This window comes from Amblyomma americanum, chromosome 3 (genome assembly GCF_052857255.1).
Source record: "Amblyomma americanum isolate KBUSLIRL-KWMA chromosome 3, ASM5285725v1, whole genome shotgun sequence".
NCBI classification, from domain to species: Eukaryota; Metazoa; Arthropoda; class Arachnida; order Ixodida; family Ixodidae; genus Amblyomma; species Amblyomma americanum.
The window spans coordinates 201,228,149-201,254,850 of NC_135499.1; the positions used below are offsets into that span (position 1 = coordinate 201,228,149).

General features: G+C 46.0%; 1 protein-coding gene across 12 annotated transcripts in view; it reads right to left on the reverse strand.

Moving 5' to 3' along the window:
* Positions 1–11,847: 11,847 nt before the first annotated feature.
* The window catches only part of LOC144125885 (protein unc-13 homolog B-like), a 321,928-nt gene continuing 307,073 nt past the window's right edge, over positions 11,848–26,702 (reverse strand). For 7 of the 12 annotated variants that reach the window (XM_077659671.1, XM_077659672.1, XM_077659674.1 and 4 more), the window contains 6 exons: positions 26,527–26,595; positions 25,536–25,634; positions 20,158–20,371; positions 19,609–19,707; positions 18,724–18,883; positions 11,848–15,876 (listed from right to left, as the gene is read on the reverse strand). In XM_077659671.1, the coding sequence (XP_077515797.1) occupies positions 15,585–15,876; positions 18,724–18,883; positions 19,609–19,707; positions 20,158–20,371; positions 25,536–25,634; positions 26,527–26,595 (933 nt within the window). In that variant the 3' untranslated portion in view covers positions 11,848–15,584. The remainder of the gene's footprint in view (positions 15,877–18,723; positions 18,884–19,608; positions 19,708–20,157; positions 20,372–25,535; positions 25,635–26,526; positions 26,596–26,702) is intronic. The other 5 variants (XM_077659676.1, XM_077659678.1, XM_077659675.1 and 2 more) reach the window with 1 other exon arrangement.

Here is a 26,702-nt window from a genome sequence, read left to right on the forward strand (position 1 = left end):
GTCATGGATCCGCAGGCGGAATACCTGGGCCACGTTGTCACGTCGGCTAGTTTCCATACTAATCGAGAAAAGACTGAGGCCGTGCTGAAGGCCCTGATGACGAGTGATGTGAAATCACTACAAAGTTATTTAGGACTCGCATGCCACGATTTCATGCTTGCGGACCATGTTTGGTACCCACGGGTTGCCAGACGTGATCGTGTCAGGTAATGGACCGGCGTGCGTGAGTGCCAGTTTCAAGGAATTTCTTCAGCGTAACGGTATAAAGCATGTGCTGACGCCGCCGTATCACCCGGCATCAGATTGTGCTGCGGAGCGTGCGTGCAAACTGTCAAATCGAAGCTGGAGAAGGCAGTGGGTGGAAGCTTCGACTGTCAGCTAGCCGGCATACTTGTGAACTGCAGATAAACGCCGCACGAGACTAGTGGATGCCCCGCGGCTGAGTTGATGACGGGACGCAGACTAAAGACAGCTTTGACTCTACTGCATCCTGGCATGAGGACCACCGTTCTGACAAGGCAGCTAAAGCAGAAGGTCTCGCACGAGAACACCCATCCGACGCCGCTGGTGCAACCGCACGTGAGCGCCAACTGTGAGGACGGTGCCGTACAGCCCGAGGCTCCACCAAGCACTGGATGTGCCAGATGCTTCGACGCTCCCTACTTGTGAGCCGCAAACACCGCCAGTACGAAGAAGTGCAAGAGCTAGACGACCCTGTGTGCGGTATTCGCCGCAAGTCCTGTGAATGGTGCCTTCCCTGTGCGGGTGGGTAGGGACGTCGTGGTTGGCCACTGTGCTTCTGTGTTTTTCACAGGTTATCTACATATGGCGACAGCACGTACCCCATCTCTTGGCTAGCGGTGGAGTTGCGGAGTGAGCGGACTGAAATAAACAGAGTTGTCTCCGGAGTCGGCATGGCTGGTTGCTCGCTTGCGTTCTCCTTGTTCAACGCGGGAACAAAACTTCACAAACTGCCATCCTATCGTGCTGTGGCACTAGTTTTGGCAGATGCGCACAGAGGGCGCCACAAAGCTGAGTCTGTCTGTCTTTCTTAGTGCTGTGTTTTTTGCGCTGTTTTTCCTACAGAAAGCTGTGGCGCACGCACTAGTTTGCATCACTGAGCAAAGAGGGCGCCATAAGTCTGTGCGTTCTAAAGCCCTTCCTATTATCAAGGGGCTTTAGTGCGTTCACGAAACCAGAGCCCGCACGCTAACGTGCGGGCTCCCTGCCCCCTGCACCCCTGCCTCCGCCTGCCACCCCTGCCAGAGTACCCCTTTTGAACGGTATCCACTCAGATTCGCGACGAGCAAGGAACTTCATTCTTACATAGTCAGATGCGACTCAGATCTGCAGTAATTAAAGCTCCGCCCACATTCAGAACCGCCAAACAGGATTCTTCCGTGACGAAAAGCAGGCCGTTGTTATACCTTGAAATTAATGCTACGTAAGGGAATTTATAAGGTCAATAATTTTGATGCCTTCGACTTTTTTTTTGATACAATCAAACATTGAATTGCTTTTGTTCACTGCTGTTGCGATTGGTCAATGGTCAATCGCCGCAGATCGTTGCCCATTGTTACCTTAAGTTGTGTCCTCTATAACAGGAAGTGACTGTTCCTGGCGCCTCAGTTGTCTTACTATGCGGGTGTTTTCGAAAGTAGCGCGGCATTACCGAGAAGCGTAATCGTCGGCAAATTTTTTGTCCAGTGGCATTTTAGCCTCCTTGCTTTCCCTTGATCCGCTCATAAATGGTACCCCCGGCAAAAGGGAGCCTTTAAGGCAATAAAACTGAACTGAACTGAAAAACGATCTATTTTCTTAATCGAATTTGTTCTGCAGCTGACCGAAAGGGCAATAGCGGCTACAAGATTCAACGGCCTGCCGGAATAGGGGGACCAACCACCAACTTTACTGATGAAGGGCGTAACTCTGCGAAAGAGTTAGGAGCATGAAGGGACACCCTTCACTATAAACCAACTCGCCCGGCTAATCTTATTGCAACAAACTTTACCTTCAATTAAAATGTTTTCAACATCACCATTGCGTTCTTGAATTATGACAAGTGGCAATTTGTAAAACATCCGCTGAGTCACCTGTTCGTTATAGAAATATCCACAGCAACGTTCGACAGTCAGTAGAGTGGTGAGCTGGGCGAGTCGGTACATGATTGCAGAAAGAAAACCATCGCGAAAGACGGGGACACTGTCGTCGAGTGGATAGGGCGTCAGCCTATCACCCAAGAGGAATGGGTTCGAACCCCGCTGGAACTTAATTTTTGTGTTTTATTTTGGAAAGCTTTCCAGTGCTATCGATAGACGGACGTGCAAAAATTTTCGGGCAAGACAGGTGAAAACGTAGCCTATTCGTGCATTAAGGATTCCCCGGAGATTGATGCGGAGAGGAATACGTTAGAGGACGGGCTGCGAGGCTGGTACGGTATCTGTTTCTCCGAATGACAGAGATTGGAGCTGGTATTAATCTCTGGCTTTTCCGTGAATTTTAGATTCGCACGAGCCTGGAAAACTGAAGTAAAAGCCAGGAAATTCCAGGGAATCTCAGGGAACTCGATATTCCTAGAAAATTGCTGGTTTTCCCAGATGTAGACACTCTGAAAACAATACACAAATCTGACAAGTTGAATGGCTTTAGCTACTTCCATTTAGAATGGCTGGATTACAGATAGTCCTAGCAGGTCCTAGGTTCCCCGATGTGATGCCAGAACTCGTTACAGAAACAATTTTCTAGCTTCTGTGCTCAACTATAGCTGCTTAATACGTCTTGATTCCATCAATATTCGATCGTACTAGTTATTTGCTCGTCTGCATAATTGAACACTAGCACCAATAGAAGTACGCTCACCTCAGCTGGACCCCTCAATTACATCTATTTATAATTACTTGCATTTATAGCTTGAAAGCTTCAGTGGGCCGCAAAATATTTTGCAAGCCAACTTGGTCAAGCAAATGGCACCTGTGACTCAGCCCACTGAGCTACGATGTGATCTTGTACAAACACCTAGACCTTAATTATTTTCAGTAATCAGCGTGAAAATATTGTTACCCGCTGACAGAGAAGTGGCTATCGGTGCTCTTGTAAACGACGCTGAGTGTGTGTGCGTGAGAGTTAGCAGCCTCAGGTCGAGGAGTACCTCCCTGCGCTGCGCAATTGTTTGTAGGACCTCCCCTAACATTTGGTGTGAGGTGCTGGGTAACGTCATCGCATGTCACGCCCACAAGCTGGATCTACGCAGCGATCGTCACTTTAATTGGTAACACCGCGATGACCACCGAAGCAGCTCCATCCGCGCCAACAGCACCGACTGTCGTTGGGGTCCACCCCGCGACCCGGGCACCTTCTGCGGCACCGACGACGTGGATATCGAGGACTGGCTCTCGCTTTATGAGCGTGTCAGCAAGCATAACAGGGGGATGCTACGCTTGTGCTTGCGAATGTAATATTTTACCTTGCCGGAACCACACGCGTATGGTTCGGAAACCACGAAGAAGAGCTTACATCCCGTGATATATGCAAACAAAAGCTCCGGACATGTTTGGGAAACCGGTTGGACGGCAGCTCGCCGCTAAGAAGGAACTTGCTGCTCGCGCACAAAAGTCTACGGAATCTTGCCGTTCCTATATCCAGGATGTCTTGGCCCTGCGCCGGAAAGTTGGTCAAGAAATGTCCGAGGCAGATAAGGTAGGGCACATACTAAAGGCACTGCTGACGACGCCTTCAACCTCCTCTTCTGTAAAGACTGCTCCACCATCCTACAGGTGTGCCGGCGATTCGAACAGGCCAAACACCGGAGAATTGCATACCGTTTTGACCGTTTACTACACACAGCTGCCAGTTCCTCGTGTGAGGAACTACCGACCTTACAGCAGTATTCGAACACCGACAACTTGACTCGGATCGTGCGCCGTGAACTAGAGGCCCTGACTCCCGGACCCCGCCGTTTCCCGGCCGGCTATGAGTCACCCCGCCGCTCCGAGACCGCTCCGTCTGTGCATACGTCCAGTCACTCACCTTCTCCGCAAACCCGCCGTTCTCGTCCCCCTCTTCCTCGCCGCAGCTCCTCCCTATCTTCCGCCGAGTGCTTCTCGGGAAACAAGACAATGCAGCTCCACGAAGTGGCGCTGCATTGCTGCCCCGGACTTCAAATCCTCTGCAGACCCCTGGTCGTCCCCTTAATCTCCTTGACGTCTTTGCAGATGATGTTCCTGTCCCAGCCCTCACTGACAATGGTGCCTAAGTATCCGTACTTAGCTCATCTTTTCGGCGCCGCCTCAAGAAAGTGGTGACCCCCTGCCGCTTCGTCAACAGTTCGCGTCGCCGATGGCAGTTCTGTTGCCGTTACTGGAATGTGTACTGCCCGAGTAACCGTTGCCGGTCATCCCTATCAATCTTCTCCCACTCCCCCACCTCCTTCTATGACACGCAGGCAGTGGGCGTGGAGGCTATCCCTCCAGTAGACAAGCCCGTGTCCTCTCACTTTCCATCCTTCCTACATCCACTGAAGAATGAAGAAGGTCATCACATCCCGTTTCTGTTCACCGTCCTTCACCCACGCCCTCACGACGTGATCCTCGGTCTGGACTCCTTTAACGGCTCACTCTGCCCTTATTGACTGCTCCAGAGGCCTTCGACTGGACTTGCCAGTATATACTCTGACGCCTCCTCCAGCCCTACCCGCCTTCGCTCCACGGTGTTCGCTCGCCTGCCCCCTGATTTGCTGTCGACCTCCCTATGTGGCCTTTTCCACCTGTTCCTGACGGCGACTCCATTACCGATGTTGTTCTACACCATAATGTCATTCTCCCGCACTTCGTCGTGCGCGTCACCAGGAATAGCACCTACCTTCATGTCTTTCTTAACTTCAGCCTGTCGTCTCAATTAACTTCTTCCCGAAGGCGTTTCACTCGCCGATTTGACGTCTCTGAATAGGGTTCAGCCGTAAGAATGCAAAAAGAAGAAAAAGCCGGCGGTGGTCCTATATGCTCACTGCTTGTCACATGTGCTGAAAAAAAGTTGCAGGCAGATACTACATTGGTGTCTTCTTTTCTGCGCCTAGAAAACTTAGCACAATGTGCAAACAGGTCAGTCAGAGGCACGACGGCAAGAGGGATGCTTGTCAGGTGCGTCATGTGTCGCCGTCTATACCTTGCGAGGTGGTGTATCAGGCCCTCTTTTCATGCGGTGCTATGTACATTGGCCAGACTGGCAGTGTGTCAACAAACGTCTAATGGAGCATGAGAACACAAGAAAAAATGATCCCCTTTTCCACAAAGGCGCCCACTGCAGGAAATGCCAATGCAAGAATGAGAAAGATTACGCAGAATGGAGAGCGAAAGGTGACCCACTTGCCCAGTCGACTTTTCGATGCAAGGAGTGCCAATGCGTTCCTTATTACAAGAACACGCGCATCCTGTTCCGACACAGCGATAACTTAACACGCGAGGTAATGGAGGGCTTCTATATTCACCACAACGGTACGATGTGTATCACCAGCCCTTCCATTGCATTATCCGAGAGAGGGGGAAGTGAGTTATCTGACCTCCCACGTGCCTTTCAGATAACTTTTGTTGTCTTGGCAAGCCTTTCATTGACTGCATATATATGCCTTTCGTTCTTCAATAAAAAAAACAGCTGATAGTCAGCGCTTGTTTGTGTTAGACTTTCGTCTCGTGTCCCGTTCTTGTTGCGCTGTGGGCCAAAATGATGAATACTTACCAACTCGACCAAATTTCCGCCTTGCGCGAGAGGTTGGTCACGCAATGAATGGTGCGGCCTAGCTATTGCTGCAGTGCAGCGTGTCTGCCATAACGTTGTCAGCGCTAATGCATTAAGCCCACATCTTTCTCTCTCACCACCAGGCCCGGGGTGCGGCCTGATCTCGATGACCAGAAATGACAACGCACTCCCTCACCAGAACAGGATTTGGCCACCCTAGTAGAGAGTAGGTGAATCTGTTAATGACGAATGCATGTAAGGTGGACATCAACAGATTAAACAGGTTACTCAGACAAGCTTATAAAGCTGGTCTAGGGCTTCCTAGAAACACACCCACGGACAGATTTTTATCCTTGGGTATAGACAACACTGTAGAACTGATCACAAGGCGATGCACATTCAGAGATTGGCCAACACTACAGCGAGAAGAGTGATTCTAGATCGAATAGGCTTAAACGCTGAACCCATGTCTAACCACCGGTCCCTCTACTACGAAGACTGCGCGACAAACTAGTCATCAAACCGCTCCTCAAAAATATGCTACTGGGCTTCCACGATGGCAGAAGACGAGCCAGAGCGCGGCCCCTGCATAGAAAGTACCTCAATCATCCTGGAGCAGCATACACCGATGCAGCCGATTATAAATTTTTCAACCAAGGGGCCTTCGCCATCTGCGCATCCAAATTAATAGCAGAAAGAAGCCAGTGCATCTCTGCGGCCTCGATCGCGGTCATGTACTCGGATCAAGCAGAAGAAGCAGCGGCCATAGCCTTGGCACTAGCCAATACTGACGCTGACATCATTTTCAGTGATTCAAAGACTGCCATACGCAACTTCTCGCGTGGTAGAATACGCCTAACTGCTCGAAACATTCTCACAAATATTAGACTAGCGAGAGATAAAACTGGTATGGACTCCTACACATTCAGGGAACCCAGGGAACGAAGTAGCCCACCAACATGCTCGAGGTTTAGTCGGCCGAGCGGTGGGCTCTCGTCCCCGGGGAACCGAGATGGGGCAGTGATTTCGCAGCACGACATTACCCAATTCTACAAACTCTCTAGAAGAAACTATCCTTCCCCACAAGTCACTCTCCAAACACAAGATGTGGCTTGGAGAAGACTTCAGACCCATTCTTACCCGAACCCGTACATTTACGCCCACATCTACCCGACCTCATATAGACCCCACCTGCATCCACTGCGGTAGCACTGCCACCCTCGATCATACGCTATGGCACTGCCCCGGTGGATCCTCCTCCGGAAGCTCTTCTAGCAGTTGGATAGAAGCCTGGGAAGAAGTGCTGCGCAGCTCGGACCCCGCCGTCCAGGCGGCAGCCATCGAGCGTGCCGAAGAGGTCGCCGCCAGTTATCAGCTAACGGCCACCTGGCCCTTCTGCTAAGAATCCAGGAACCCTTAATTTCCGGCAATAAAGATTTCTCTCTCTGGCCACCCTGGTGTAGTACTTGGCCACAACCTTCTATGAACAAACCAATTAACCCTCGGCCCTCAGTCCCCAGCGGCTGCGGAGCAAGTGAGCAAGGCGGCAGTCAGACCTGTGACGCAGCGGAGGGTGCTAAGAATTTCTGGCTCCGGACAGGCCGCCATTGGAATAAGTTAAGGACAACGCAGCGCGCCATGGAAAGAAAAATGATTGGTGTAACGTTAAAAGACCGGAAGCGGGCAGAGTAGGTGACGGAACAAACGCGGGGCTAATGACATCCTAGTCGAAATCAAAAGGAAGAAATGGGCTTGGGCAGCGCATGTAATGCGAAGGCAAGATAACCGCTGGTCCTTCAGGGTAATGGAGTGGATTTCAAGAGAAGGCAAGCGTAGCAGGGGTCGGCAGAAGGTTAGGCGGGCGGATGAGATTAAGTTTGCAGGCATAGGAGAGGGTTAATAGGAGACATGGGAGAGGCCTTTGCCCTGCAGTGGATGTAGTCAGGCTGACCACGATGATGATGATGCTAGGCCAGTAAAGCTTTCGCTTTAAGGGTTATGAGGGTTTAATGTCCCAAAGCGACTCATGCTATGAGGGACGCCGTTGTGAAGGGCTCCGGAAATTTCGACCACCTGGGGTTCTTTAACGTGCACTGACATCGCACAGTGCACAGGCCTCTGTTTTCATACATTTTCTGTCGTGTACAAATCAGGCCGGCTTCATCCAGATGCCTACTACCTGTCCCGTCATCCCGTTGATTCTCCTTCCTCCACAGACTGACTCTGACGCCTGTGTCTCTATCTTGGCCTTCTCACACATTGCCCATGAACAGCGCCTGGATGCCAACTTACGCTCCATCATCGACCGTCTAAACGCCGACCACCCTGACCCTTCCCTTGCCATATGTTCGTCATCGATGGGATTGATTGATTGAAAACTTTATTTCCATAAATATAGGAGGCTCCCCTACTCAGGTACGCAGGCCCGAGCAGGGGGCGGGGACTACGCAACTAAAAGCGCGCGAGAATACATCGATTTTTCGCGGCCTCAACCGCCAGGCAGATGGCTTCTTTTTGGTCTTCAGGTTATGCGCTTTGAAGGAGGGACTCCCAAGCTTCTACGTCTAGGATGTTGGCCATAGCCCCAGGTGAAAAGGGGCATTCCCATATGATGTGGTCTAGTGCGCCTCTCTGTCCACAATGTTTACAGTTATCGTGGTCCCTGTCATCGGTCTTCAGGTGGTGAAGCCATACAGGGTTGGGGTAGTTTCCAGCTTGCAGCCTTCGAAGGCTTTTGGCCTCTCCGTTGTTTAGTTGTTTGTGTGGTGTTGGGAATATTTTAATGCTGAGCTTGTAATATTTGCAGATGTCGTTGTATGTGCTTAGCGTCTCCTCTTGTTCTGGGTTGTCGAGCCTTTCTGCGCTCGTCCGGTAGTATATAGATATCTCTGGCGAGCGCGTGAGCGGCTTCGTTTCCAGACACCGATTCGTGACCTGGGGTCCACTTGATTGTGATCTTACGTGTGATCTCTCTTGATTCGAGGAATTTCTTCGCCTCGACAGAGACTCTTCCTTTCGCTAGGTTCCATATAGCCGTTTTGCAGTCACTAAGTATTATATTTGCCTTCGTGCCGATGCAGGCTAGTGCGATCGCCACTTCCTCAGCGACGTCTGCATCTCTTGTCTTTACCGATGCCGTGATCAAGGGGGTACCACTGCCGTTTACCACTGCTGCGACTGCAGGTCGAGAGCACTCTACCGCCGCAATATATGCACCCTGGTGGCGCTGAGTTCTTGCTTGTCGTCCCCCAACACCTGCACAAACAGGCGCTGTGCTAGTCCTTCGTCTTGTGTCCCGTTCGTGTTGCGCTGAGAGCGAAAATGAACACTTACCAACTCGTCCAAATTTCCGCCTTGCTGCGTTATACCATCTTCATGATGCAACCGACGGCTGGCAATCTTGGTGTCGCTCGCACGTACGCCCGCGCTCGTCGCCGTTTCTTCTGGCCTTGCCTCTACCGCTCTGTCTAACGCTATGTGGTCGCTTGCGAGCACTGTCAACGCCGAAACCCTCGGCTCTGCCTCCCGGACACTTGCAGCCGATAGCCTTCCCGAATGAGACGTTTTCTCGTGTTGGCCTCGACTTGCTTGGGCCCTTCCCGGTGTGCACCTTGGGGAACAAATGGATCACCGCAGCCACCGACTATGCCACGCGGTACGCGATCACGCGCGCCCTCCCAACCAGCTGTGCTAATGACGTGGCTGACTTCCTTCTGCACGACGTCCTACTACACCATGGCGCCCCTCAACAACTGCTCACCGACCATGGCCGCTGCTTCCTCTCCCGAGTGATTGACGAAATACTTCGTTCTTGCTCCGTTCAACACCGCGTCCGCTGGCGCTCCGCAGAGCGCTGCCACGCTCAGCCGTGTTCGCACTTAGAGTGGACGACCCTGTACACGAAGCTGCTGTCATCGCTTGTGAGCTGCAGCATGCCTGGAAAGAACAGGCGTCTCCACGTGGAATTACAGAAAGGTACGGGACCAATTCACCACGGCTTATCACCCTCAGATCTACGAACGGCTTTACGGAACGTCTCAACCGCACGCCGACATGCTCTCTTTGTACGTTTCTGATGATCATCGCGATTGGGACGTTAGCCTAACAGTTGTGACTTTCGCTTATAGCTCTTCTTGTCATGCTACCGCTGCGTACTCGCCCTTCTATCTTCTTCGCCGATTCCGTCACTACTTTTGCTCGTGATGCCACCGCCCGAGCCGACTTCGCCCGCCAGGTTGCTCGTCACCGAGCTGTCTGCCTCTCAAGGGTCACAGAAACGCCGCTACGACAGTGTCCACCGCGATGAAAACTATTCTCCCGGCTCCCTCGTCCTCGATCCTCTGGCTACCGTCCCGTCGTGTGGGCTTGTGCGCTAAAATTTTGCCTCTTTACACGGGCCCTTGCCGTGTTTTACGCCAAATGACCGATGTGACCTACATGAGTGCATCGCTCCATCCCAAGACCCCCTTCGCTACACCTCCTTCCGAAACAGTGCACGTTGCCTGCCTTAAGCTATACCATTCCCACTCCAACTCGCCCGCCTCGCCCTCACCGGGACGGTGACTTCGCCGCAGAGGCAGTGTTACCCGTCATCACAGGATCGATTTTTATAGGTGCTCTTGTAGTCGACGCCGCCGAGTCTGTGTGCGTGAGTGTTCTCAAAGCCTCACGTCGTAGAGCTCTCTGCGCTGCACAATTGTTTGTGGAGACGTCCCCATAATGATACGATAATGAAAATGAAGCGGTCCCAGAGAAATGGGTGATTGCACTGAAACGTTCTGTATGAAATGAATCTAATCATAGTTGCCCTCAGTTGGAATTTCACGCAGTTAAGCAGCATTGTGTCGTCAAAAAAAGTCGGTTGCAGTGGAAAACAAGCCAATCACAGATGGAAATAAATTGCCTTTATCAGTGAACGGTTCTAGCTTTAACCAGATGGTGCACACTCTCTGCTAACTGCTCACGACCGGTTCCACCAGGGAACACACATAATGCAAGTTGGCTCCAACATGTTCCATCTGAAATATCAGTTTTTTTAAGTAGGTTCCCTACACGATCCAAAAATGCACCTAATTTTTTGCGGCGGGAAATTTGAAATTCCATGAACTGAGAACAAATCTGGAACCTTCATGCTGCACAATTCTATGAATGGAGAACAAATTTGGAACCTTTATGCTGCACAATTCTATGCCCATTCACCCCATTTTTTTCCTTAACCCTACTGCTCACTGCTCTTTCGTTCCTTTCCCTTCTTTCTCAACGAGCCAGCCCGCTTTCTTTTCATGGACGTAGGAACTCCTTCACTTGAGTGCATGCTTCACAAGGATGGCTCAAGGCCCTCAAGAGGTGGGCTTTTTCAAAACCCCAGCTTGTGAGCCTGATCAGAATCTCATAGAACAGCGGCAAACAAAAAATGCATGCTATATTCGTAGCTCGGTTAGAAGTAGAGCGCGAGGTGTTCTGAAGGAGATGATTAGAAAAAAAAAACCCGTATTTGTGAAAATGTGGAAATATTGCTTTCAACAGCACGTTGCTGCCAGAGTCACAGCACTTGATGCACTAGCTTGCTTGAGTGAATGGAGGATTGAGCATATGTCAAAGCATCAGCAGAACTTCGTTTAAACGCTACCATATTCTACCTTTCATTAGAATTCACACAATGCAAATAATCAGATTCCCACCATCATATCACTCCTACTGATGTTACATACAACATATCATTACAAAAAAGAATGCTGTTGCTAACACACTAGTCTGCAGAAAATGTTTAAATTCGAGACTTTTCACGGAATCACGGAAAACTAGGGGCCATAGTGGCCATAGCTGTAGTTGACCTCGAACTGGTACCCTTCAGAACCAGTTAACTCGAATAGTTTATGTCCAACTGGAGGCAATTTTGTTTACAGCTACTTCCAACAAAATTAACTTCGAGTTTAAATTTTCACCCGTTTCGAACAGGTGCTTTAAAAGTAACCCTGCAAGTTGAAAGTACTTTCCATTTAGAATTTGACAGACTAATTATGAACTAGACCAGTATATTTCCCAGCTGATACCAGTTAAACTAGTTGAATCCCTAGTCGACCTTCACTAGAAGGTTGAAATAAGGACAAATACAGGTTTGAACTCAATATATCAACTTTATTAGTCTCCACTGAGCCCCATGGAAGATGCTTTCCAAGGGCACAACGACACCGTCGTATTATTGAACATCGCTCAACAGAGTTCAACAACGAGATTATCGCGAGAGGTCATTTTTTTTTTCAGGTTCCAAAAAAGATCTGTACAGTTATTTTCACCTTTATTGTAAATCCACAAAAAGTTTTTTTTTTCCTTCCCATTTGACATATTTACAAAGAGCATGCACAGAGGAGTAAGATTCCATTCTCTGGTTGTTAGAAAAAGAGTTATTTCGAGGACCATGCTTAGATGTGTCTGTGTGTGTGTTTGTGTATTGGCATCACACTCTGCAATATTCATGCACGCACACGCAAAGAACCGTGGAAAGCACACGTGACCAGAGAGCAAGATAAAAAAAACACGCACAGGTGTGTAAGTGAACACGTCAAAGAGACTGCATTTTTTTTTTGTCACTGTTAATGGGGCACGACAGGAGAAAGGTGGGTCAACACAGGGAGAAAAACATTTGCACTTGCAGTTCACAGATGCTAGGTAATGGGTTACAACCATTTAGTTGTGCCATCATGACCCTCCTAAGGCAAGACCCGCCAGTTTTTACAGGAGTCTCGGTAACAGTGGCAAACTGCTGACTCTTTTTTTTTTGCACCACCCAGGCAGCAGAATGATAGATGTGTTCATGGCTTGATGAACAGAAACAAGATATGCAGGAATGATGACAGAAGCCAGCAGTTTGTAAAAAAAGGCAACAGACAAGAATCAACAACTGCAAGCTCTCAACATGGCCATCTCTAAACTGAAACAGGATCAGCTGTCCACAAGCTCTTATGAACACAGAAGTGAGAATGTCTGCGTAGATATCTTGTGCCTTTTGAAGGCAAACAGGTAAAACAGTTGCAGACCTGCTTAAAGGAGAGGAGCTGGGGAGGGAGAGACTTGGTTACAGTGGACTGAGAGCAATGATCTTTCACAACCAAATGTTACAGGTAATGACTCGTGTCTGTGCCTGTGGCAAGTGGCGAGTAGGGCCTGAGAAATCTCGGCTGTACAGACAGTCTCAGAGTTAGGGTTCCCGCTGCTGCCTATAAATTTTGCTGCCACACTCAAGGCTGCAAGGTTTGATCTCTGTTTCAGCAGGACACCTTACCTTGACAATGTGAAGCACACATAATACAGTCGATGCAACAGTGACTGCTGAAGCAAGTCGTGGTTACGCACGAAGCCACAGGAAAAATGCAAAAAGCTATGATTTCTCACAAGTGGCGATCCTGCACAATTGCCACCCAATATTCTTCCTGGGCAATGGTCCACTACAAAGAACATTTAGTTTCTCATGTCCAAACCAAGAAAGCAAACTAAATATGTCCAAAGCAAAATGTGAAGTCCCTCTTGCCACCATGCAGAAACTATTTTTGTGAAACCATACTTGCATGGTGCACCCTCTCCCCAAGGTTCATACAATCCACTCCAACAATGACTCGGCCTTTCATATGCAGCACTGGCACTATAATCTTTGTCACAAGTCTGTGTGCAGCATTGCTACTGATGCCATATGACAAACTGCTTGCGGGCAGTTGACAATAAACTAAGAAATGGCCATTTATTGCACTAAACTTAAGGCCACATCAACATTGCTGGTCGCTGGCGATGCTGCCATGCATGTGCTGCTGCTGCACTATTCTTGCAGCACCACGAACACTCGCCCTTCCTGTAGCTCCTTCAGTCAGAACATTCAATGAAAACAGAGAGGGAGGGGTAACACAGACAGCGCTGAGGCCAACCGAAGGGCAGGCCTCCAGAAAGAATGTGTCACGATGGTATCGCAAGTTGAGCGTCACAACCATGGCGGCATTATTGTACACACCAAACCCCTGGTGCAAGACACCACAATGGTTTGATGCTGCTGCACAGCAGTGGAATGGAAATGAATGACTGGAAGACAAACTAAAGTCACTGAATAGCCTTCAATGATTGCACAGATATGCCAACACCTCAAAAATAAAGTTGCAACTGTGCCTACATTTGCTGTGAAACCTTTCTACGCCATTTTGGCTGAAGTCTGCTGCAGCCCGAAATGAACAATTCTAACGTGCAGGAAGAAAAAGTACCAACTGCTACATTTCATTTCAAACTTTGATGGCAGTGTGGCCATATGGTGACCACTGATGGAGTTATGAAGTCATCACAGTACAGTCGGCAATGAGAACACTAGAATGCACATTAGCTATGTGACATGCAAGTGAAGCTATGACCCAAGAACATTTAGATTTTTACAGACAGATGCAACTCTCATATGAAAAGAAAAAAATGTAGTGTTCAAAGAAAAGCACTACGAAATCATGCATCTAAACGCTATGTTATTAATTGAAAGTTCATGAACTGCAGGTTGAGTTTCAGTTGAAATGCATGTTGGTTACAGTTAACTTAAACAGACGCCGTTCCAAAGCTACACAGTGACTCCAGCATGCCCTGTCACCAGACCGACTACTTTCTGGTTTTTGACAAAGCAGACTAACTAGGTTTTAGTCTAATTCGACCTTATTTGGTATTTGGTGCATGATTGCATGGCCAAGATGATATTTTTACACATTCATTAATGCACCAGTGAATGTTACTAATCTTTAGTAACTGTGCTCAAACACAACTGGAACTTGCCTCACGCATGGTCTTTGACAGTCACAGTTTCACTAACACTAACAGCTGTTTATTTTTTGGTTCAATGTTCCAGGTAATGATCATTAGTAAACAACTGAGGCTCTAAGCAAATGTGGCACTGCCTGAACAAAAGGTTTTTGTCTTCACTTTCATGCTGTATGGGCGAGGGCTGTACAAAAACAGCAATGAGCCAGTTATGGTTTTCTCAATATCAAAGCCTAGCATAGTAACAGGATTACACCAATTTATACATATCCCAAACATAACACTCACCGCAAGTTATTAAAAAAAAAAGGTCTTCCGTACCTCCATAACAGCGCAGTTGCACAATTTAAAATCCAATGTGTATGTGCAGGACTTGACTATGACCTCTATGCTGTCCAGGCTGCTGTTTTTTGCTGCCCTTTGTAACATGAGTTCATTTGCAGTCTCTAAAGTGACCATAGACCCCTGCCCCATGCTGGGATCTAATAGCTTTATGTGTATCAGCTACATTTGAAACAACTAGTATAGGTCTGCCTATGTCCGGTGTAATGTGATGGAATACTTGAGTCCAAACTTCCAACTCAAAAACATAACCAAGCATGACATAAGGCAATTCACAGAGCACACTATTTGGACAAGTAAACAATCACTCCACTTCCAAATACTCAATAGTGCAGAGTTAAGTTCATGTACAATAAGACTTTTCTCTATCACAGTTCAAACCCTAATCGCTTGCCACTCAAGATATAGGCAGCACTGCACTAGCTGCATCGAATGCATCTGAAACATACAATAGACCACTGATAACTTTAACGAAGTTTGCTTTAACCAACCATGAGGCTCGAACAAACACAAAGTATTTAGCTAGGAATCAGAACAATGCTTCAACCACAGCACAAGTTCAACCTGAATTATCAGTAGTCTACTGCAGCTCCACTGATTTCAACTACCAGTCCTGGTTGTTGTTCTTTCAACACCCTTTCCTTGCATAACTTGGCAATGTAAACATCACTTCCCACGAAGTTGCTTCCTCTAGTGCTCTCATCTCGCCATCACAGCACTGGCGCGGTTCAGTGTGATTAGCTCCGGGGAATGTTCTCGTCGGTGCGCATCTCTGACTTGAGGCGCACAAACTCCTTGGCAACCTCATCGTTGGATCGCTGCGAGAGTATCCGCAGCACGGTCCAGCCCGTCTCATCCATGTGGATGCGCCTTCCAAGGGGCAGCCAGCAAGCGCAGCTGCCCTGCTCCATGATGTCCCGCAACTGCATCACGGCAACTCCTACTAGCCGGTCCTCCCGAGCAAAGCAGTAGTCCTTGACACAGATATGCAGTTCATACGACGATGGGCTCTCCTCGTTTCCCATCATGCTGCAAAATGAGGAGCCACTTTTGTGAGCTGGTAGCGTTCCCAAGTGTCCATTCCTGAGTGACATTCATGTTTCAAAGAATGCTCGAGGACAACTCCATCTAATTTTTATCCTTAGGAAAAATCGATTGTTTTCCTTTCTGAGGCTCTAGTTGATTTTTATTCAGTGGCAAAAGGTGCCTTTATTACTCATAAATCTGGTGTCTAAAATAAAGTAATTGTTGCTTCCACCCAATTCAAACTTGGTGACTCCATGATAACTGGTGGAAGTGGATGGCAGAGTGGTCTAGCTTCAGAGATCGGCATAAAAAGAGGTACTGACGTCATCAAAGTTTACTTGTTAAAACAACTAGGGACTGCAACACCTGCATTTCGTTTCTTGGTCTTTTCTAGCTTATAAAGGTTCCTTTTCAAATAAAATTGGCCTCTTTGTCATTAGAACATTATCAATCACCACAGGCCAACCTAATTTTATCTTCAGTATCCATTTAGGGAAATAATGCAAGTATTCCAAGGAGAAAGTAATTTAAATCCCATAAGGGAAAGGCACCTTGGGTGTCTAACTATCTGAAAAATTGTAAGCACGAGTGCATGAAGCACACTGGCACATGCCGAATGAAGGGAGTTGCATAAGAAGGTCCTTTAAGAAAGTCGTCAGCTATGTACGCAGTGTCTGCTCGTCAGAAAAGTGAGGCGAAGCAAGGCAAAGGCAACAAGAAATGATAGGAAGTGTAGGTGGCGTTCAGAGGAAGGCTGTGACAGCATGCTAGATGACAAGCATGAGGAGACTGCATCACAAGTGATATCATCAGCATTTATAGAGCCAGGTGTCCACCTTTCATTTCTCTGCAGTGAGCCGCTCTTTATCTGTCAGCACATGACGAGGGTGGAATGAAATATACATTCAGGTCCACAACAAAGGCTCGGTACTCATCGCCATCATCAGATTTTTTTCCTTACATTTTCCTCTCTTCCGCTCACTACGAAAAGTTGGGAGCAAATGAGAATTTCAACGCATTTTTACAATTTCACCGTGAACCTGCTGCTGACTGGAAAGATGAGAGACTCCTCATGGTCACAGAACTACTAAGCTTAGCAGACAAATGTGATAAACTTTTATTATATTATTTTATTTTAAATAAATTCATTAAAGTGCCAGCTACGGCCATTTTACACGACTATATAGTTCTCTCAAGCATGGATATGCATTGCAAATTCCACCCTTGTTTTGTGATTTGAAACAGTGGCAAACCCGCCGCGGTGGCTAAGTGGTCAGGGCGCTCGACTACTGATCCGGAGTTCCTGGGTTCGAACCCGACCGCGGCGGCTGCGTTTTTATGGAGGAAAATGTTAAGGTGCCCATGTGCCTAGACACCGCTAAAAATTCCCAGGCGGTGAAGCCCTCCACTAAGGCACCTCCTTCTTCCTTTCTTCTTTCACTCCCTCCTTTATCCCTTCCCTTACAGCCCTGTTCAGGTGTCCAACGATATATGAGACCGATACTGTGCCATTTCCTTTCCTCCATAACCAACTATTATTATTATTAAACAGTGGTAAATAATTGACTGCTGTTCATAACCAATGAAATTAACCATGGCACAAGAATGTATGCATACTGTAACCGCGCTAATGACAAAGAAAGAAACAGACAGGATGGAGCGCGGATGAAAACGCGGAACGAGAATACACAGGAAGAACATTTATGCTTCAATTTCACCCAGATATCTCTGCGAGAACTTAGTCTAAAGAAAGTGTAGAAGTGCTCGTGTTGTCCAAGTCTTTCTCTGTCCATGTTTCTTGCGCTTGTACGTGATTGTAATGTACCAACTTTACCAAAGGTCAGTGCTCTTGACACAAAATCGGATTCAAGAAAAACAAGAAGCTTTGCCCATATACACTTTGCATATAAAGTTAGTTTACATTTCAAGCCAAAATTAATGACATGAGGCACGCTCAGCGAACATTCTGTGAATATTCAGCAACATTACCTAGTTTAGGGTGGCCAGCCACAGAGCTCTGAAATTTGGCTGAGCACTTGATTATAAACTTATCATATTAACTTGATTGTAATGCAGGTGTTTTCTAACTGGTAATATGTACATAAGTGAAAAGTCATTTCTCGGATTGCAAATGAATAACGTTACTGAACAATTGAAGCATTTTGCTAGCAAAAGCAACCCTCATGTCAAAATCTTAGTTGTGTTTTGTTCAAGTAAGTAGAGATGACCCTAATTAGTTGGCCCTGGGGGGGTTGTAGTACTCTTATCATGCGAGTAAATGTACGTCATGGTAGCCTGCAGAAAACTAAAGCAATATGTCATCATGTCAATGAAAGCATACTGCAGTGACAGACAATCAACCAGCATCAGTGACGTTCACAAAGCACACCACTGATGCTCCATTTACTGTTGATATCACCAAGGACGGAGACCTGTACCACACAACCACCAAAACATATGGCTATGCTGCATGCAGGATGATGTAAGCTGTTTGCAAAAACTAAGACTCAACTAGCTCAAATTAGTTCATTGTTTTCATTTCCGTACAAGCAGTACTGAAATCAGTGAGGCCTCAGAACACATGGAGCAAGCGGTTTTCGTGTAATAAAAATAAGTATGTTTCCTGCTTATTCCAGTAAAGTACATTGAGCTTGCACCTAGTAAAATTTTGCATGCTTAATGCAGTACTGTTCACAACAGTTTTGTAAGCTGGCTGCAGCAAAGGCTTGCGGTGTTCTCTACGACCCAGACATGATAGAGATTCGCAATAAGAGTTATTTCTCTCCTCCTTGTCATATCATCTGCATGCAGTGTATTTTTTGTTATCATAGATATTGAAAATGTACTCACAAGTGGAAGGTCTCGTTGTATTTGGGGGACCAGTTATTGTTCTTTGACTTTGTGGCATGTTTTCGTCGCCTCTCGCTTAAGTTGGGCCCAATGATATTCACTTCCACAAACGGACGGAACATGCTTGTGTTGGGCCACTTGATGTCATTGGCAGCAACCACTGGTACACAGGGAAGAGAAGCACACACAGCAACTCATCATTAGTGCCTACCCTTACTGAAGCTCCAAGTATCAATTACTATGCTGAGTACAAAATTTCTTCTATCCCTATTCACCAAAATAAATAAAAAGTAATGAGCTGCCCTGTGTCACTACAGTGGCAGCTTATGCCTGCCACTAATTTGAAGACAAGCGGGTTATAAAGCAAGAAAGCACTGAGCAAGAACTTGCTAGCCTTCCTTTCTTTAATTAGTCAACTGTTCAATCGAAATCTTATCACAGCTCGTTTTTATAATTGAATAACGGTTTCACAAAAAGTCAGTTAAAGTATACGTGGCTTTATTAGCAACTGATGGCAAGAAATGCATTATGGTGCTATCTCGTTGACTAAAATCAAGTACTTTTGGCTAAATAAATCTGCATTCAGTACGTGCACCGGTGGCAATTTCAGAGTAATTTACGCCAAAAAAAAACCTTACATTTATTTTTTACCGTTTCCGCCATAAAGGTTAGAAAAAGCATTAAAAGAAGAGCCAACGCCAAGCATACATCTTTAGTCGCAATTCTCTCAAGTGAACAGACTAAAAATTGCCAGCTTTTAGAAATAGAAAGAAAGACCATGATGATTAGGTACTAACTGAAATTAAGAATGTGGACACTCAGAATACCCAACTTTTCAGGAAATATGACAACTCAAGGTTAATACAACAGTTGCATATGTAATACCTTTTACGGTGATCTTGTGTTCTCCTGAGGCTGGATGCGTGAATAGATCAACCTGCACTGATACTTCACCGACACTGCCTTCTTCAGCACTTGGTTGATCTGCAACAAACACAGTTGACAGACTCAAATTCAGGCTACATCAGTTAGACTAAGTTCTTCCTTCCACAACACAACTTTTTTTGCTTGCGCAGTACAGATGATGGGCTTGTAGCATGGTGTCGCTCGCACCATAATAGGCTCACATATTGCGCTGTTCAATGAAACTGAAAACTGTAAATGTTTAATATTCCGAAGCAACACATGGGCTATGTGAGATGCTGTAGTGGAGGGCTCCAGATTAATTTAGACTGCCTGGTGTTCTTTAAAGTGTGCTGACATAGTCCAGCACCCTAGTACCTTGATCGTATATAGGTGTCCTTGCAAAGATCAAGGCGTCCCAGCTTGTTTTAAGGTTTTCAGAAGCCTCAAGACCAAGTGAGTATAAAAAGACTGGCTGAAAAGTTTTGCTTGAAAGCAGTGCAGGGAAGGCTTGATGTGGAACTAACTAACCTTGCTTGGTCTGTGTAGAGACAAAGGTCTTGATGAGTGTGTCGGTAGTCTGGGTGTATAGAGAGAGTGCATATCGAAGGCTCTGCAGCTCGGGGCTCTTGTCCAAGAACGTCTTCTTGAGGCCATTGCCGCCCGCATGGAAATACTGCTTGATGGTGTCGAGTGCCACATCCAGAACAGCACACTGCTTAGGTGTGAGGTTCTTCTCCACTTCCTGCACAAACACATCAGCATGGTAAGTGCATACCTCTACTGCTTTCCAGGACCCATGATAAACAAAAAGAAGAACCTCTCACAGGATGATTATGATACTCGGTGATATGCTAATGCAGTGGAGCTGCTGTGGGTGATTTCAGTGAGTAAATGATGAAGTTGTTTTACAGCGAGAGCTATATAGGTGTCGTTATTCAAGATCGTGTCTTCGCTGTCACCGTCAGTGCTGTCTGTGCAAGTTGGCTTGAACACAGGGACCCATTTCATACTACCACATTGTAACATCATCAAGGGACTGCTTGTGTTTCACCTTCTAAACTCTTTCCCATTAAAACGTCCCACCTATCTTTATTACAACCATAACTTTACCTTCCTTATTTGAGAGTTCAGCATCAGCATACTGAGTGCTTTCATATTCAACTTTGCATCACCTTATCCTTGCAATAAACATTAAATATGTTAAATTACAAATAGCCCTTCACAAGAAACTCAACTACAGCTTAACAAAAACAGTGTTGTAAATAAGGGATATGTGCTGACTCAAAAAAATTAGGCCTGAAAGAAATGTCTAGTCATGACAGCAGCTACCTTAGCCACCTGGCACCCTCAATAATCTTAGCTGCAAGGAATTATCCACAAAGCTGTATATTCATAAAGCTCACAAAACCCTCACCACATTAGCAAAGATTTCAGCACTGACCAGTGACACGTACAGCCTCTCTCTTTCATAACATAACATTCTAATGCTTGTCTAAACAGAATAATACTATGTGGAAGTACCCATCTAATATAAGCTAGCAATTACCAGTTAATGAGAGCTTCATGGAGACACCAAGCGTCATAAACTTCAGCACCACCAACCTTAATGGTTCATTAACATGTGCTAAAGAATTCAGAACACACGAAGTTCATACATCACAGCCTGGTCTTGTTCATTATATAAAACTTACGAACACTTACAGTTTGAGGTCACAGTTCGAAGCAGTCACTGGCTACAGTCATAAAGTTGGATTTAGTTTTACTTGAACATAAGTTAATAAAACGTACCTGCATGATGGAATGTTTTGTTTTCTCAATGCGTGAGTTGCACTCTACACTTATCATCACTCTTTCCTGTATTTGGCATTTATTCTCAGGATGATTCCAGTCACTTCCTTCACTTTACTTTTCTGCTCCCATGTTCGAGTGCTGAGCCTATTGGCCGTCCATAAATTACCCTTAACCCTACTCTTTCAGTACACAATCCTCCTCTTATAGTCATCTTTCTTCCACCGCCAGCCCCCACGCTTTTCCTAATGACACTTGCATTCTTATTTTCTCCTTTTGCTTGGTGCTTTCCTTTTCCTTCTTGTATGTGTGCTTTTACCTTTTCATCATTTATCCCTGCCACTCCCATTCCAGATAAATGGGCATACTCCACCAAATTTCAGACCTCCAAGAAAACTTCTGTCTTTATTCTTTAACTACAGCTGGAAAGCATCTGACACTGTGCTTTCTCACTGACCTGACCACAAATCGACCTCCAAGAAAACTTCTGTCTTTATTCTTTAACTGCAGCTGGAAAAAGCATCTGACACTGTGCTTTCTCACTGACCTGACCACAAATCCAAAACGCCTCAGTTCACCCTCCCCCAGTCTCCACTCAGCCCCAGATAGAGCAAATCACACTGAGCTCAGGAACTCTGCCCTTGAGCAATGGTATGCTTAAAAACAGTCTTGAGGATGGCTACTGTGGCCCGGCAAAGACAGGTGCCCTTGTCAAAATGTCAGCACCACCCAACAGACCTCATTGGTGTCGCAGTGTGGAAGATGAGGCCAAGAAGTTTTATACACATCACAATAGATGAAAGGTGAAAAAAGAAGGAGAGGAAAGGCAAAACGAAAGGTGGAGAAAAGAAATGCTTGTTCATCACACAAGACATAGGTAGCTACTAACCAAAGTGCTCTAAATAACTTAGTTTTTGTAATTTTGGCAAAGAGCCTGTAATTCACTAATAACTGATTCTGCAAACAGCAAATGCTGTCACTATGAGTACTGCTGTGCTATGCCTTTGTAATAACTCAGTTTCCTGAAACAAGAATTCAGAGAATTCGGAGTTTCTCACGCAGCATGCTACAATATTTTAACTCAGTTATTATATCTAGAGTGGTGACAGAAAGAAAAATACTGACTGTCACCCGAAGGATTTTACAAACAGGTTCGAGTAGTAATGCCTTTAGCCTGCCAAACTGTATCCTACCAAAGCGTAGCCTGTTCCAGTCCCCTCTTTATGAAAGACACCAACAAGCAACGCTGTTTGTGCAGTCTTAGCCTCAGGAGCTTGTAAATCAACCTAGACGTCAACTGCACTGTCACTTCTCTATTACTATATGGCGCGCACATAGCATACCATTGAATAGAATAGTCCACCACGGCTATCTTGAACATGCCATAAATGTTTAGGTCGTATGTCTGCATGAGTTGTGCAGCTTGCTGGGAAGAAGATGTTATTTATGCTGATGGCAGCGAGCTTCTGCAGAAGCTAAGGCAGCCTCGGCCATATTGAGAGGTCAGTCTTGTCAACCTCACAAAATTTAATGCCTTGCAAACTGCTCTGAAATTTCAGCACAGAATAAAATCCTGAAAACTGTGCAAGTGAAACAGAAGTTACCAGAAGGCAGAAGTTACCAAGAGACTTCAATAGCGAAAAGGAGGACTCCGTTTTTGAGAACTCGGCCTCCGAAACTGAGGAAGATGAGTAAACATGTTGGCCACGATGTCTATTAAAGGTACTTTGTTTTGTGTCCCTAAGCCTCGTGTTACATTCGTGGTTTTATTTTTTCTCGCTGGGCAGCATGTAAAATCATCCCTCGTGTTACATTCGAGTAAATGCAGTACTAAGGTAACCACTCATACAGTTATAAGACAGCCCTCCAATAAACCAAATGATCAGGCAGGCTTTCTTAAAGGCTATTTGAGAACAGACCATATTCACGCTATAAATCAGGTGATAGAGAAATGCGCAGAATAGAACCACATCTATATATAGCCTTCACAGATTACGAGAAAGCATATGACTCAGTGGAAACCTCAGCAGTCATGCAGGACTTATGGAATTGGTGTGTAGATGAGCCTTATATAAAAATACTGGACGATATCTATAATGACTGCACAGCCACCATAGTCCTCAACAAAGTCAGGAAATAAAATTCCAATAAGGAAGGGTGTCAGGCAGGCAGACATGATCTCGCTAATGCTATTCACCGCCTGTTTACAGGAGTTATTCAGAGGTCTGTATTGGGAACAGCTGGGGATAAGAGTTCATGGAGAATACGTTAGTAATCTGGGATTTGCTGATGACAGTGCCTAGTTAAGTCACTCAGAGGACGTATTGGAAAGGATGACCAATGACTTAGATAGGCAGAGCAGAAGGATGGGCTTAAAAATTAATATGCAGAAAACCAAAGCCATATGTTTAATAGTCATGGAAGGGAACAGCAGCTTACGATTGGTAGCAAGGCACTGGAAATGGTAAGGGAATTCATTTACTTAGGGTAGGTAGCGACAGAAGATCTGGATGACGAGATAAGAATAAGAACAGGGTGGAGCACATTTGGCAGGTTCTCTCAAATCATGACTGGCAGTCTACCAATATCCCTCAAAAGGAAGGTACACAACAGCTGCACTTAACCGGTAGTCACCTGTTGGGTAGAAATGTGGAGGCTAAAGAAAAGGGCTCAGCTTAAGTTAAGGACAACACAGCGAGCTATGGAAAGAAAAATTATAGGTTTAACGTTAAGAGACTGGAAGTGGGTAGAGTGTGTCAGGGAATGAGACCCTAGTCAAATTCAAGAAGAAGAAATGGGCTTGAGCAGGGCATATAATATGAAGGCAAAATAACCGATAGATAACTTGATGACTATCAGTTACCTTGCCTTCAAAGATAACTGATAATTGGATACCAAAAGAAGGCAAAGCGTAGCAGGGGGCGGCAGAAAGTTAGGTGGGCAGATAAGAAGTCTGCGGGGATAAGGTCAACGCAGCTGGCACAGGACAGAGTTAATTGAAGCGATATGGGAGAGGCCTTTGTACTGCAGTGCGCATAGTGCGGCTGGTGATGATGATGATGATGACAATTACAACTGAAGCTGCTCTTAAAGTCTGCTCAACACTACAAGAAGTGCAAAATGGTAGTTATAAGCAGGATATCTAATTAGCAGTGAGACCCAGCTAGAAGAACTTGAAGCAGACAGTTTTAGTGCTCAGTACAGCTCAGCATTGGTAATGACATGTAGCAAAACTACACCTAGACAGTGTTCTTTTGTCAACACAGAAGAAAGAATTATTCACTCAAAGGTACACTAATGACAAACTGGTACACGGTGTACTGGTACAAATTACATGGCGGTGATGTCAAGCGAGATATTTTGTTCACTCAAACAGAAAACAAGGGTTACATGCGAGACTATAAAGGCAAGTTTTGCATTGCAGACTCTAGGGCATGATTATTGCACACGGAAAACTAAAATTAAACGTGGCAAATTAAATGAAGCAAATCCACAACCTTGGTCATCACTGCCAACGTCACGAGTTTGAATCGGGGTGGTGGGAAGAAATATTCAAACCTTAACTCCGAAGTTCCCAGCAATGAAAGCATTCTTTGCTGCCAAACAAATGTGAAAAAAGCTGTGAAAGACACAACTATTGGAGCGTATTCAGTGTATGTTCAATGCTTTCCAGGTCTGCATACAGATGTCTGCATTATTAGCACTGCATATACTACACAGTGTCTGGAAAAAGTGTTTCTGTATATGATGGTTGGTTTATGGGGTTTAACGTCCCAAAGCGACTCGGGCTATGAGAGACGCCGTAGTGAAGGGCTCCAGAAATTTCGACCACCTGGGGTTCTTTAATGTGCACTGACATCGCACAGTACACGGGCCTCTAGAATTTCGTCTCCATCAAAATTCGACCGCCGCGGCCGGGATCGAACCCGTGTCGTTCGGGCCAGCAGCCGAGCGCCATAACCACTCAGCCACCGCGGCGGCTGTTTCTGTATATGAATTTGTATATGTATATGTATATGTATATGAGCTCCCATTTGGCCACCAGTAAGCCATGCAATGTGCCAGAGCAAGTGGCAAGAAGAAAGAGGTAGGCAACACTGCTGGGAAGTGAGGCTCACCATGACACCCAGAGTCGGGAGCTTGTTGGCAGCAACGTGATTTCGAAACAGCCGTGACACGTCTTCAATTTTGGCATTGGGCAAGTTGGGAAGGATCATCTGTGGCAGGGCAATGGCAGCAGGGAAGAAGAAGAAGAGGCGAGAAAGAAAGAATGTGGCAGCAAGAAGAGACTGCAAGACAGGCTTTCGATTTGTGAGCAGGCACTCAAAAGATGGCCACAGGACAGTTGAAGACAGAGAGAGAGCAAGGATGAAAAATAGCAAGAACCTGTGCTCGTGTTCACTGATCCCTGAAGTGGAGGTAATTTGCAGGACCACGTAACTAAGAAAACTTGACGGAAAATTTTTTTTGTGCATCATGTGTCTTTTATACTTTAATTTAGCGCAGCTCATAGTTCCTGCAATACACATGCGTGTGTTGGCATTCAACTTCCAAACACAAGGCACACATCGTATATAGTCACATATTTTCTCAAGCACAATGTCATGTTTCAGAGAGAAAACAAAAAGCACAATACCAGGTTATGGAAAGCAATGGCTTTTACTTAACAATAAAGCATACCTTTCTTTCGATTTATTGGGACAAACAATCAACCGGTCAAACAAGAAGTGCAGTTTTAATGATGAACATACGCACATTGATTCATACTCCAATGTTTTATGGCTTTTGTATCTGGATCAGTTGCTGAATTAATTTGAAAGTACTCCTATAGTGAGAAGTTCTCACAACTTTGCTATCTTCTGACTCTCTTCAGAGCTGTACACAGTTTTTTGCATGCGCTAAAGGCTTTCTGCTGTTTGCTACGTCTGAGTGCATCCACAATTCCTCTTATTTGCCTATTTAGTAGTATGAGGAATTATGCTCCGTGCAAGGATATATTTTGTTCTTGTTGACTGCAGCTTGCAAAAATCAGTCATCATAAGATTTCACAGCACAGCAAAGTTCAGCTACAATAATTAAGGGTACTGGAGAGCGAAACATAATCCTTACGTTCTTCTCTCCCATTGGCGGAAGCACTACTGTCTTCTCCATCGTGTGCATAACAATCTTCCAGAGTTCCTAAACAAACAAACAGAAAAAAGAACAATGTGCAGTATTAACACATTTATGGCAAAAATACAGCTGTTCAGATATTGCATAAGGCAACAGCCAGTGAAGGCTTGAAG